Genomic DNA, 13,617 nt, shown 5'->3' with positions numbered 1-13,617 from the left:
AAGCTTCTTTGTTTGAATTTTGGAGGCATTAGATTTTAATGTTCTCACGCTCATGTAGAAAATTCTTACATTCAAGAATTACGCAACCAAATACGGATTAAATTTCCCTCATGTAGCGGATTAAAAATGATACTTCTTCAGCATCTGGCATTACTCATCCCTCTACTCTCAAAACTTTGAATCACCCACCTTAATGTCTCTATTAACATCCATGAATAGAAACCCAAAGATCTGAAGGTTTATATTTTTACAATATAAATTTTAATATTATTTATTATTATGTGTGCAACAGAAAATTAGTTATAAAATGAAATCAATAAGAAATACATAGCTTGTTTAATGAATTTACTTCTCGAGAAAAAATTCCATCTTTTATAATATTTATTTTAGATATATAATTATTAACATAGTCTAAAATTGACATTTTATATTTAGAAAAATGAAAAGAGAAAAGGAAAACACTTTATGTAAAGGTAAACAATGCCAAAATTTTCTTTGTAACAAATTAATCTAGTTCACGACTCCTATTATATTATTATAATTCAATTTAATTTTTTCAAATCAAGTGAAATAGAATTAAAATTGAGTCGAATCAAGTAAAATTGTTTGAATTAAGTTAAAAAAATTAAACATATCAAATAAAAATAATTATTTTAATGTTAGAACACACTGAATTCTGAATATATTTTAAAATATTTTAGATAAAAATTAAATAAATTATTATTTTAAAATTTTAAAAATAAATCTTTAGGAATTTTTATATTTTTAAAAATTCATAATTTAATATTTTTATAAATATTTTAAATTTTAAAAATTACTACCAATTTACTTATTTTTAAAATTAACAAAAACCAAAAAATATTTATACTAATTATTATTCAAATTATTCAAATTATAAAATTCAACACAAGTCAAATCATTCAAATACAAATAGTTTAACTCAGAAATTTAAATTTATTAACTTTTTAATCAAATTGAGATTTACTAACCTTATTAAAATAAACACGAAACATATACAATTCAAATGTCAGAAAAGAAAGCAGAGAGTATCTTCGGTGGAAATTCTGTTTCCAATTAGAAATTTTATAAAATGATACATGTTAGTGTTTGGCCAACAAACAAAATTGTGTCACAGGTCGGGATTGTAGCCCAATCCCGGCTCTCTGCTCTTCAATACAACTTTATGAAACTGATTAAAACAATTAGGGTCGCTCATTGTGGAGGAGGAAAAAACTACCCCTCCACTAAGTGCTGTTGTCAGATTGCTATAACAATCAAAATGGAATGGTATAAGGCAGTGCATAAGTATCAGCCTCCGAAACAAACTGAGCACTTGGCCATGAAGTTGCACAACCACAACAAGTAGTAACACCACTGTCAACTTTAGATGTTTTAGCGGCCGTTTGTCCTTGCTGCTTGACCTTAAAAAGCCAGTTATCACCGTTGTCATCACTTAGCTCAACGAGAGGTGGCATCCAACCCTCGATCAAGCTTTCATATGGAAATGCAGCATTCTGCATCTCACTGTCACGCACTGAAGTTTCGGAAGAGGGAATTTGTGATCTCCTTTCATCATTGTGCCATAGATTTTGTTCAGGCACATGAGTAACTCTATTAGCTTTTATACTCCGAGATGAACATTGCTCTTGAGTGGAATCCGACCTCACAGAGGTAGAGACTGTTTCTTCACTAAGAGATGCAGCAGATTGACAAGGCTTTTTCAAGGTAAACCATATCTTTACGGCATTACCTGTTCATTGAAAAATATAACAATTAAAATCCCAAATACCTGTACATATATTCCTCTAACAAACCAATAAGCAAGTAGAACCTCTCTGATTAATCAATGAAAAAAACTTACCATTAACCCTGCATTCACTAGAGAATAAAGTTTCCCTTTTCCTCTTGTTGCTGTTTTGGCTGCCATCAGATGTGTAGCAAACAGGTGGCCCATGTTCTTCGGTAAGATCACTATTCTCCAATTGGTCATATTTATAGACATTTAGGGAATCATCATGCTTAAATTTCTTGGCGAGACCATGCGTTTTATCCTTTCTTTCTCTTTCCTTCTTTTTCTGCTTCTTCTCACTTCTCTTGTGTGTTTTCTGTTCTGTTTTGGACGGTACCTTCTCATTCTCGAGCTTTATTGCACAACACAGTAAGAAATTTAGATGACGGGGCAACGGATGACCAAAGAATCATGATTTTTAACCTTGAAAGTTTGGGAATTTTTAAATTGATATAGCGTTCTATCAGAGATCAATCAGAAATTGAATTCAAACACGCTGGACAAACAGGGCCCACAAGTAATAAACTCTCGTCCCAGTTAAAAGAGTATAAAATTACGGAGATTTTCAATCACATCCATATAAATAAATCAAAATCAAATCCAAGGATTCAGACTTATCTACAAATTTATTTAGACACCTGGAAGTGCTATTTGTACAAATCTTTCTAATTCATAATTACAGAGTAACAACAGTCAGTCAAGCGATTCCTTTAATATAACTTAACTTATTCCAATTGAAAAAAAAAAAACCACAAACCCAAATCATATTCAACTACCACAGAAGCATGCAGTTGAGCAACAGAAGTGAAAACCAAATACTTTTGCTCAACGAACCTTAATGGATTCGGCAAACCCCTGCCTTAAATATCCTGGGGGCGGGTAAGGAAAGCACCGAGACATTATCGGATTTTTCTTTTCGAAATCCCAAGAACTTCCACGAGAAATTTATGAATCAGTAACAAAAGATTGTTCAGTATACGAAAAAACTTATGAACTAAAAAATAATAGATCTCTTACAGAACTCTCCCTTCTAGAAAGAAACCTAAAAACCAAGAGAACTACGGCTAGGGTTTTTTTTTTTTTGACTGACGGCTGAGGTTTTTGAAATCTCTTAAAACATGAGAAAAGAGGACGGCTATATATAGTGTGAAAAATTAGTGATCGACCGATGATACCCTCCCCGCTTGGCCTGCATTACAAGCCTCTTCGTTGAAATTTTTAATGTTCTATTTGGTCGTTTTGGTAATCCAATTTCAGTCACGTATTCAATTTGGAATTGACTTTTCGTTTTAGTCTTTAGTATCATCAAGCGATGTCGTTTTATTTCGTGGACATAGCAAATGCCACGTAGACCAAACTTAAACCCTAAACCTTAGTGGTTTAAGTGTTTAACTAAGAACAGGGGAAATTCGAGAAGTTCTGGAAACTAGAACATACATCGACATCGCAATTTAGATTTGCAACCATGAGAAGAGTCAACGGACTCGCTACTGTCGGCAGAGCCTTAACCTGTGGCGGCGCCGTTGAGAAACGGCTGGCTCAAGCGGCGTTGATGAGTACATGCTCTTCTTCATCGTCAAATTCTCATATTTTCTCGCAGAAACTCGCTGATCGATTAGGGCTCTCGCGTCCTTCCCTCGTGCGCAGGGTTGCGGGGACTATGTTGTTTTCTGTGGCAGCATCTTCTATGGCTCAAGATGCTCTTGCTAAGGAGAAGCCTCGCTCTGAAAAGTTCCTTCCCAAGGAAGTCGTTCTCTACCAGTATGAAGCTTGCCCTTTTTGTAACAAGGTTAAAGGTAAATAAAATCACTGTGTCTCGGAGCGAATCCCACATTAAGATATTATCCTCGTTTCCTGGATTTTTTTTTTTCCTTTGATTTCTTAATAGAAATGAGTTTCTTGTGAAGAATAAGTTCAAAAAATGGAGGGTGGACTTCAGTTTAAAATAAGCATGAACATAAAGTTAGCTTTTTTATTTTGAATTATACAAATTGTGTAATTATGGTCATATCCTTTTGTTAAGCTTTCTAACTATTTTGACGGTTTAATTGGCCGTAATATCTAAAATGACACATTTTCATAGTTTCAGGCTTATTTTATCAACATGCCTTGTAAAATTTGAGTGTGAGAAAAAGGATCGCTAGACGACTTGGGTTTTAACTTCGTTTTTCTTTTCATTTCCCTTTTCTTTTCTGATGAATATATAAAGCTTTATTTGATTGATGATTGTAAAGGGATCTAGACAGTTGAGATAGTGATAACATACTGAATTGTGGTGTTGATCAAATAGCTTAGTTGGTATGAAGTCTTGGAACTAAAGCATATCAATAGGTGTGATTTTGTTATGTTGTTTAGGAATAAATGAACTTCTTAAGTTTCTTGTAATCGGTGGAATATGTGTTTTGCTTTGTTCAGAATCTTAAAGAGTGACAGGCCATCCATTTTGCACGTGATTATTTATTAGTCAGACACTGTAATGGTTTACCATAAACTCATGCTGAAATGAAGTGAAGTGAATTTAATTTTCATTTGATCCCCAACATTTTATTAACTGCCCCTCTTTTTTTCTTTCTTTCCTTTCCTTTTTCTGCACAATTTATTTGAGTTATTTTATTTCCCTTCAAATTTTTTTTCTGTAATTCATTTGATTGAACCTATTGTTCTTTATTACAGCATTTTTGGATTATTATAGCATTCCATATAAAATTGTGGAAGTCAATCCCATCAGCAAAAAGGAGATAAAGTGGTCTGATTATAAGAAGGTGCCTATACTTAAAGTTGACGGTGAACAGATGGTTGATTCTTCTGGTTATTTGCTCTCTCTCGAGTCTCAATCAATTGTCTACTGTGTTTTGATAGTTACATATATTTTCACCTTATAAGTTAACATTAGCATTCTTTATTTGTGTTCCAGATATAATAGATAAGCTTTTTCATAGGATCAACCCCGATAGCTCCATTCGTGATGGTGAAGAGAAGAAATGGCGTGAGTATGTTCCCATACATCTCTGATTGTTTATCATATTAGATTACAAAAGTTGCTACTGTTTTATTCAGAGGACTTCTGTGAAGATTGCCAATTATTTGTGAGAGGAAGAATCTATCAAATTTTTAGACAAAATTCATGTTACTCCTATTTTGAAGAATTTTCTCATCATTGTTGATTTACCATCAATATGGAGTCAGGCTTTCATTATAATTTATGGTGATACTATAATGTAGGTGGGTGGATAATCACTTGGTGCATGTTTTATCACCAAATATATATCGAAGTACTTCTGAGGCACTTGAATCATTTGATTATATCACCACTCATGGTAAGATAAACTTTTCCTCTACATTCAAAGATTTATTTGTATTTAATATAGATGGAAGATATATTAGACTTTTATATTTGTGCTACCATTTTTGGTTGTAAGTGTTATTTTATATCTTTCACAAATTTTAGTTGCTGGGAATAAAGATTAACTATGTGGAATGGATGGAAGGATATTTACAGCTATCGGCAGTTTGGTGTTATTGACTCTAGGTTTATAATTAATTTTGAATGAAGTCAGCACTTTGTTAATTCATGGTTGTTGTTACACAAATTTTAGTTGCTGGGAATAAAGATTAACTATGTGGAATGGATGGAAGGATATTTACAGCTATCGGCAGTTTGGTGTTATTGACTCTAGGTTTATAATTAACTTGGAATGAAGTCAGCACTTTGTTAATTCATGGTTGTTGTTGAGATTGATGGGCAATGCTTTGCTTTGCAGGTTTTGGTATTTGAACCTCATTTAGCATCATGTTGTTTTCTACTATTTTAAATAAATATTTTTTCTTGTCAATGTCGGTCATGCTGGGTAGTGGGTTCTCTTTAGTCGATTACTTGTACTATTATTTGTTTAAATTGTAGGGAACGTAATATTTTTTTTGTGCATCTTGCTCTAAAAACTTTTAAAATCATGAGAGAAAGGATGGTGTTCTGCTATTCATCTTTAATTTATGTTGTTTTCTGATAAATGTAGGCAATTTCAGTTTCACAGAGAGGTTGGTAGCAAAGTATGCTGGGGCAGCAGCTATGTATTTTGTCTCAAAGAAACTGAAGAAGAAGCACAACATTACTGATGAGAGAGCAGCCTTGTATGAAGCTGCTGAAACGTGGGTGGATGCTTTGAACGGCCGGCATTATCTTGGTGTGTTTTAGTTAACAGTGATATGCAGTCTAGTGTGTTTTTGGCAAAATATATGAAATGTTTTATTCACGAACCATTAACATCTCAGTGTAATCTCTATTAGCAGGTGGTTCAAAACCCAATTTGGCCGACCTTGCTGTTTTTGGTGTTCTAAGGCCTATCCGATATCTAACATCCGGTAAAGATATGGTGGAACATACACGTATCGGTGAATGGTATGGTCGGATGGAAAATGCTGTGGGAGAGTCTGCTAGAATTAAGGAGTAAGAGAACAATTTTGGGTGCTAGAATAGAAGTCCCAGCACAATCAACCCAAATTTGTGAGTAGAGTGTTTGAAAATAATAATGCTAGAAAGTGAAACTTCCCATTGCATAGGCAAGAGTGTGACTCGGCTTAAGATTACTTCTATATTATTAAAAAATTGGTGCTGTATGGTTAATTTTACAGTTCTCATAAACAGCTCTAACTAAAAACCAGAATTTCCTACTGTAGTTCATGTTCGTACCTCTTGTCTATCTCCTAGAACGATTGTTATTTTGCGTAATTATGTGGCTTTTTGGTGGTGACTGGTGAAATATCAAATAAAATGCGAGCATTTTACCCTAGTTGTTTTTTGGTTTTTCACTGGGAATTTTTGTGTTATGTAGATCCATTAAGTGGGTACATATTGATCATGAATTTTAAATTTGTTTCATATCTGAATTGAGGATCGTACCCTATTTAAAAGATTGAGAGATCCTTAAAAGTTTTATTTAGATATTAGGTTCGTATCTTTTTGGGGCTTATCAATTATTATTCAATACATGGTATTTATAAGGATAGGCAATATTTAAGATTTAGTTTAAGTATTTATAAAGTTAAAATTCGATAATTTAAAAATATTAATTTAGTTATTATTGTAGTTTAATTTTTTTGAAAAATATAAAATAATAAGGCCCAGAAAAAATTTTAAAAAAAAATCTAAAATCGGTTTAAACCGTAACATATGAACAATATTTGGTTCACTTTGGTTACAATGGCGAACGACATTAAACTATATTTTATTTAAAAACTTTTTTATAAATTAAATATTATTTTAATATTGTTACTATTTAATTTGTTTTCAAAAATAATAAATAAAATTTATTTGGTTATTTTTATTTACTTGAAACGTTATTTCTTTAGAAATATTAATACTATAAAACATTATCAATTAACATGAAAACCCATAAAACAAATCTTATTTTATAAAATAAAATTTAAAAAAATTTACTATGAAATAAATCAAGAACCAAAAAATCATCACAAATAATTAAAAAATAAAAATATTTTAATTGAATTTAACCATGTTAGGAAAGCAAAATTTGGGTGTAATTATTTGTAATTGTGATGACATATTTGAATAGTTATCGTAATTTGTGAATCTCACTCACTTGAATGTAATTGGAGCACCTTAATTATATTTTTCAATTTTTAGGAAGCTATGTGATGGTAAAAATTTAATTGTATATATTTTATAAAAATCTAATTGTAAAAATTATTATTATAACATAATTTGAGTAATTACACTCAATTTAATTTTAAAAAAATTATTTGTATATATTTTATAAAAATTAAATGATAAGCATGAACACATATGCATGTTTGAAATGATTATGACAAAAAATTATATTTTAATCTTAAAAATATATTATGAAAATATTTTGTATGTTTTATAAAGTTATAACAAAAAATATTATTTTAGAATGAAAAAATAATTTACATGTTATAAAAGTATATTTATGTGTCAATATTATATTTATAATTGTAACGGCCTAATTTTCAAGTGGTGTCGGAAATGGTGATTTGAGATCACTAAATTCGACAAATAAGATTGAACAAGATAGTAATTTAATATTTATGAGTCAAGTAAGAATTTAGAAGAATTTGTGAAATGGTGAAATTAGTGAATTAAAAGAATTTATTAGGTCAAACGGGTCAAAAATGAGGTATCGAGACCTCAAAGTTGAAAATCGAGCTATAAATATTTTTATAAATATTTATGGAGTGTCATTGAGTTAGTATTAAAGTTCCGTTAGAAAATTTTAACGTTTGGATGGCTAATTAATTAAAAGGACTAAATTGAAAATAGTGCAAAATTTGTTAAATTGTGAGTAAATAGCTTAAGTATTTAAAAAGATGGATTTAAAGAGCAATTAGACCCAAAGGTTAATGGCTGGACGGTTTGGGTATGAAATAAGCAAGAAAACAATGTGAACAAGGGGCAAAATTGGAAATAGCATAAAAGTTAATAGTTAAATAATGATGTAATTGAAAAATCTAGACATTTCTTCATATTTTCTCAGCTAAAACGCCATAGAAGGTCTGGAGAAAGCTGGTTTTTCATATTTTACATCACGTGAGTTTAATTCTTACTTTTCTTGATAATTTTTATGTTTTTATGACTTTTACAATTAGGTCCACTTGTAGAACTCATTAGTTTTTGATTTTATGGGTGAAATTGGAAGTTACCCTGGATGGATAAGGGAATTTTATGATGAATTATTATGAAATTTAAGTTCTAATTTTATATTAAGGTGGTTTTATTAAGTGATTTTGATAGGAAATGATATTTAGGACCTAATTGTGAAAAAGTTGTGAATTGAAGGTTTCTGTTGAAATTAAGAATATAAAAGGTTTTGAAATAGTTTATAATGATAAAATAAAGTGTTAATTGAGAAAAATTAGTTCAATTGATGGGTGAATTGAGAAGGGACTAAATTGTGAAAATTGTAAATTTTAGGGTAAAAGTGCAATTTCGAAATTTGAACAGCATAAATTGTGAAGTGAAATAGAATTGAAATGGATGCTAATGAAGGAATGATTTTATAATTATAGATCAAGAAAACGAATGAATCGTGGAAAGGAGAAAATTCAAGAATAGTCCACAATTTCTCGACTTTTACAAATTAGTCCAGGTAAGTTCATATGGCAAAGTTCAATGTTTTGTTATGAAAATCTTATGATTGTTAAAGTATTTTATTGTTGATGAATACTATCAATTTGCATTAACTAATAAATAATGTGTAACTAAAAGTACAAATTAGTAGGAACAATGGATTTGAGTGCTTCTATTCTGTGACCCTGATGAATTGACGAAAAATATGTGATAAGTGCGCCCGTTTAAGACCATAGCTGGGCTATGGCATCGGTGCAATGTGATAATGTGACTCCGTATAAGACCATAGCTGGGCTATGGCATCGGTATAATGTGATAATGTGATTAGTATAAGACCATATGCAGGATATGGCTTCGGTATGATATGTGAACCGTGTAAGACCATGGCAAGGCTATGGCTTCGTGTGTGATGCGTATCAATGTGAAAGTCCATAGTTTACTATGGCAATGTGATAATGAAGCACTCAATTCCTTATTGTTCCCTAATTTGACAATGAAGTAAATGAGAAATGGGCCTAAGGGAGTTAAATTGTGAGTTGCCATATGGAAATTATTCCAATGAGTTATTAATGAAATTATGATTTGGAGGATGAAATAGTTAAACTAATAGATATATGATTGTGTACGATATTTGATATGATTTGTGTTTATATGCCTATGAGCTTACTAAGCTTCAATAAGCTTACTTGTGTGTGTTTAATATTTTATGTAGATTGACTTGAAGTGAAGTGGGTAGATCGGATCAACACAACAGGCACACTATTCAGATCAATTCGGTAGTTTTTGTTTTATGTTTAAAGATTTATATGGCATGTATAGAGTTTGAATGAATTGAAGTAAAGATGTTATAAACTAGTTAACAATATTTGTACTAAAACAGTTTTGGTAAGTAGCAGTAGTTTGACTTTGAAAAATCACTAAAAATAGTAAAATGGAATTAAATAATGAATAAATTATGGAATCGAATCTTGATGAGTTTATTTTCATATGGAAGAAGCAAAACAGGTATATGAGCTATATTTTATGAGATGTTTAAATTTTTGTGAAACAGGGCCAGAGCGATTTCTGGATCCCCTATTCTGACTTTGGAAATTCACCATAAATTTTACAAAGATAATTAGAAGTCATACTTTATATGTACAGATTCCTTCTTGAGTCTAGTTTTATTAGAGACAAACGGCATAGTCATTGAAGCTCTGTACAAAGAGATATCTGATTCGTAATACACAAAGGTCAGAGTAGTCAAACCCTAAAACAGGGGAGATTTTAAATAATAAACTGTACTAATTGGCTTGACCAAAAATTCTAGAAAAAAATTGGTAAGTAGATATATGAGTATAAATTCAGAGAAAATTTACAGATTTGGATTTCGAGTTTTATAACTTGAGATATGAATTATTTAGCAACTATGACACAGTTGGACAGCTTGTCTGAAAAGTATTATATAAATTATCTAAATTTGGTTAAGTGCTCAAATAAGTTTAGTAGTGCCTTGTGCTCGACTCCGGCAACGGTTTCGGGTAAGAGGCGTTACATTTATTGGTATCAGAACTTCGGTTTAGCCGATTCTCGGAATATGTATGATGTGAAAAGTGTCTAGAATTACATGCCATATAAATCGTGATAGTGTCTTGTGTATGATCCGATCTAATCCTTGTTTTATTATAGATTATCTTGATTTGAAAAGATGTCGATAGACCGAACAAACCGAGCAAGAAGAAGTTAATAGCGAGTACAAATCTCGAACAAGGAACAAGTAGTGAAGCTCGATTTCATTGATGCGAGAACAAGAACTTAAAAATATGATTTATGGATTCATGAATCGGTGGTATAATGAGAATGTGCGAGAAAGAAATCAGACTCCACAACCTCCTCCCACTATCTCAACATCTGTAGTACCCCCGGTTGCTCCTCCACCTCCTCCGACAACTGAATCTGGCAAACGTTCTCCATTTGAAAAGCTCGAAAACATGGGGTGAAGAATTTCGGGAAGAACAGACGATGACCCGTTAAAGTGAATATTGGTTACAAAGTATAATTAGGGTTTTAAGCAAATGGCGTGCTCACCAGATGATTACTTAATATGTGCCGTGTCATTATTGAAAGAAGAAGCTTATAACGGTGGGAAACAATAGAAGCTGTTGTAAATTTGAGAAGATCACTTGGGAATTTTTTCAAAATGAATTTAAGAAGAAATATGTCGGTAGAAGATATCCGGATAAGAAGAAAAGAGAATTTCTCGACTTATGACAGGAAACAAGTCGGTGGTGAATATGAAAGAGAATTTGTTTATCCGAGCAAATATGCTCGAGATATAGTACCATGAAGAAGAAATGTGTATCGATTTGAAGAAGGGCTTAATGATGAGATTAAAATGATGATAGGGGCATTGAGATACGAGAATTTGTTGTTCTATCGGATCGTGCTCGAAGCTTGAAGAAGTATATAATAAAAGATGTAACGAGATAGAAGAAGTAAAGAATCTTTCAAAAGAAGTGCATCTAAGTCATTTTCGCTTTACCAATGAAGAAATCTAAAGAGGAATTCAATCGAGCCACTTGATTACCGGAAAGATCGGAAAAAGTAGGCCAAGACAATCGATTACAAAGCATCCGACAGACTGCTTTGTTAGTGTGGGTAGTGTACAAAATACCCAAAGGCCCAAGTGTCAACATTGTGGAAGAAGTCACCCCGGTGAATGTAGAAGTAAATTAGGGGCTTGTTATAAATGTGGGGCCACTGATCACTTTATTCGTAATTGTCCCCAATTACAAGTAGAAGAAGTGGAACAGAGGGAGAAACCGAAAATTCTTCCTCAAAAGGAAGACGCTCAGTCGAAAGCGAAGGCTACTGAGGGCTACTCGTTCGGTATGAAAGATACTACTAGCCGATCGAAGTTAGGGCTCTGCTCGTACTTATGCCATTCGAGCGAGAGAAGAAGCAACACTCGGATGTAATTCTGGTACTTTCTATCTTTATGATGTTCCTGTGTATGCTTTAATAGACCACAGGTCTACTCATTCATATATTTGCACTATGTTAGCATCTGAAAAGAACTTATTTGTTGAGCCTCACGATTATGATGTACAAGTTACAAATCCGTTAGGTCAAAGTGTGGTAGTTAATTTAATATGTCATAACATCTCTTTGAAAGTTAAGGTCGTGATTTCCCATTGATTTGATGTTGCTACCCTTTCGGAATTTGATGTTATCTTGGGCATGGATGGTTAATGAAACATGACGCAATAGTGAATTGTCGAGAAAAGCGAATTAGCTTGAAATGTCAAACAGAGACATTATTTTGGTTGAGTCTAGAAATTTGGATGACATGGTTAGAATGATTTCCTTTATGTCTGCTCAGAAATTGTTGTGTAAAGGAAATGAGGCTTATTTAGCCTATATTCTTGATACTCGAAGTTCTGAATCAAAGTTAGAGCAACTATCTATTGTAAATGAATTCATGGATGTATTTTCTGAAGAATTACCAGGGTTACCACCCGATAGAGAAGTTGAGTTCGTGATAGATGTGCTTCCGGGAACAGCTCCCATATCGGTGACACCGTATAGAATGGCTCCAGCAGAATTAAGAGAGTTAAAAACGCAGTTGCAAGAGCTATTAGACAAAGGGTTTATCAGACCGAGTATGTCGCCGTGGGGTGCACCTGTCTTATTTGTGAAAAAAAAGGATGGTTCATTGAGGCTGTGCATAAATTACAAGCAGCTGAATAAGGTAACAATTAAAAATAAATATCCTTTGCCTCGTGTTGATGATTTATTCGATCAGTTTAAGGATGCTACAGTGTTTTCAAAAATAGATCTCAGATCTGGGTATTATCAGTTAAAGGTAAAGGAATGTGATGTACCGAAAACAGCTTTTAGAACTCGGTATGGTCATTATGAGTTCTTAGTTATGCCATTCGGTTTGACAAATGCTCCTGCTTGCTTTTATGGATTTAATGAATCGAATTTTCCATCTTACCTAGATAGATTTGTGGTTGTGTTTATTGACGATATCTTGATCTATTCAAAGACGAATCCGAGCATGCTCAAGACTTGAGAATTGTACTACGATATTAAGGGAAAACGGTTATATGCAAAATTTAGTAAATGTGAATTTTGGCTTCATGAAGTGGGATTCTTGGGTCACATTGTGTCAGTTGATGGTATACGGGTAGATCCGAGTAAGGTGTCAGCGGTGATTAATTGGAAAACTCCAAAGAATGTTACGGAAGTGCGAAGTTTCCTTGGATTAGCTGGTTACTATCGTCGATTTGTGAAAGATTTTTCACTGATTGCTTCACCGATAACTAAATTATTACAGAAGAATGTTGAGTTTGTATGGTCTGATGAGTGCCAACAAAGTTTTGATCAATTAAAGAAAATGTTGACAGAGGCTCCGGTGTTAACTCAGCCTGAATCAGGTGTGCCATATGTAGTATATAGTGATGCGTCTCTGAATGGTTTAGGTTGTGTATTGATGCAGTCAGGAAAAGTTGTAGCATATGCTTCTACAGTTGAAACCACATGAGAGGAACTACCTACACATGATCTTGAGTTAGTTGCCATAGTATTTGCTTTAAAAATTTGGAGACACTACCTATATGGAGAGAAATGTTATGTGTATCTGAGACCATAAAAGTTTGAAATATTTAATGTCTCGAAAAGCTGAATTTGAGGCAGGCGATGGTTAGAGTCTGTTGAAAGATTACGATCTTATCATTGATTATCA

The 13,617-nt window shown here is 32.6% G+C and overlaps 2 protein-coding genes across 3 annotated transcripts; one reads left to right on the top strand and one right to left on the bottom strand.

The window, feature by feature from the left end:
- Positions 1-934: 934 nt before the first annotated feature.
- Positions 935-2,928, bottom strand: LOC108484245 (uncharacterized). The gene is made up of 3 exons (XM_017787962.2): positions 2,624-2,928; positions 1,862-2,141; positions 935-1,750 (listed from the first exon to the last, which is right to left on the bottom strand). Exons 1-3 carry the CDS (start codon positions 2,687-2,689, stop codon positions 1,275-1,277), a joined length of 822 nt encoding a protein of 273 aa, XP_017643451.1. The 5' UTR covers positions 2,690-2,928; the 3' UTR covers positions 935-1,274.
- Positions 2,929-3,143: 215 nt separating this feature from the next.
- On the top strand, positions 3,144-6,576 carry LOC108484385 (uncharacterized). Of its 2 annotated transcripts, none has more exons than XM_017788157.2 (6): positions 3,144-3,585; positions 4,463-4,597; positions 4,704-4,779; positions 5,012-5,106; positions 5,803-5,970; positions 6,077-6,576. In XM_017788157.2, the coding sequence occupies exons 1-6, from the start codon at positions 3,255-3,257 to the stop codon at positions 6,235-6,237; spliced, it is 966 nt and encodes a 321-aa protein (XP_017643646.1). In that variant the 5' UTR covers positions 3,144-3,254; the 3' UTR covers positions 6,238-6,576. The 2 variants fall into 2 exon arrangements, with proteins under 2 accessions (XP_017643646.1, XP_017643645.1); XM_017788156.2 differs by having other exon boundaries at positions 6,074-6,576.
- Positions 6,577-13,617: the final 7,041 nt, after the last annotated feature.

This window comes from Gossypium arboreum, chromosome 5 (genome assembly GCF_025698485.1).
Source record: "Gossypium arboreum isolate Shixiya-1 chromosome 5, ASM2569848v2, whole genome shotgun sequence".
Taxonomy (NCBI): Eukaryota; Viridiplantae; Streptophyta; class Magnoliopsida; order Malvales; family Malvaceae; genus Gossypium; species Gossypium arboreum.
This window is presented reverse-complemented; position numbering and strand designations above follow the sequence as displayed.

Coding starts and splice junctions, on each gene's coding strand:
- LOC108484245 (XM_017787962.2), bottom strand. CDS start 2,689: ATGTCTCGGTGCTTTCCTTACCCGCCCCCAGGATATTTAAGGCAGGGG. Junction 2,142..2,623: donor GGTTTGCCGAATCCATTAAG/GTTCGTTGAGCA, acceptor TGTGCAATAAAG/CTCGAGAATGAGAAGGTACC. Junction 1,751..1,861: donor TAGTGAATGCAGGGTTAATG/GTAAGTTTTTTT, acceptor TTCAATGAACAG/GTAATGCCGTAAAGATATGG.
- LOC108484385 (XM_017788156.2), top strand. CDS start 3,255: ATGAGAAGAGTCAACGGACTCGCTACTGTCGGCAGAGCCTTAACCTGT. Junction 4,780..5,011: donor GAAGAGAAGAAATGGCGTGA/GTATGTTCCCAT, acceptor ACTATAATGTAG/GTGGGTGGATAATCACTTGG. Junction 5,107..5,802: donor TGATTATATCACCACTCATG/GTAAGATAAACT, acceptor TGATAAATGTAG/GCAATTTCAGTTTCACAGAG.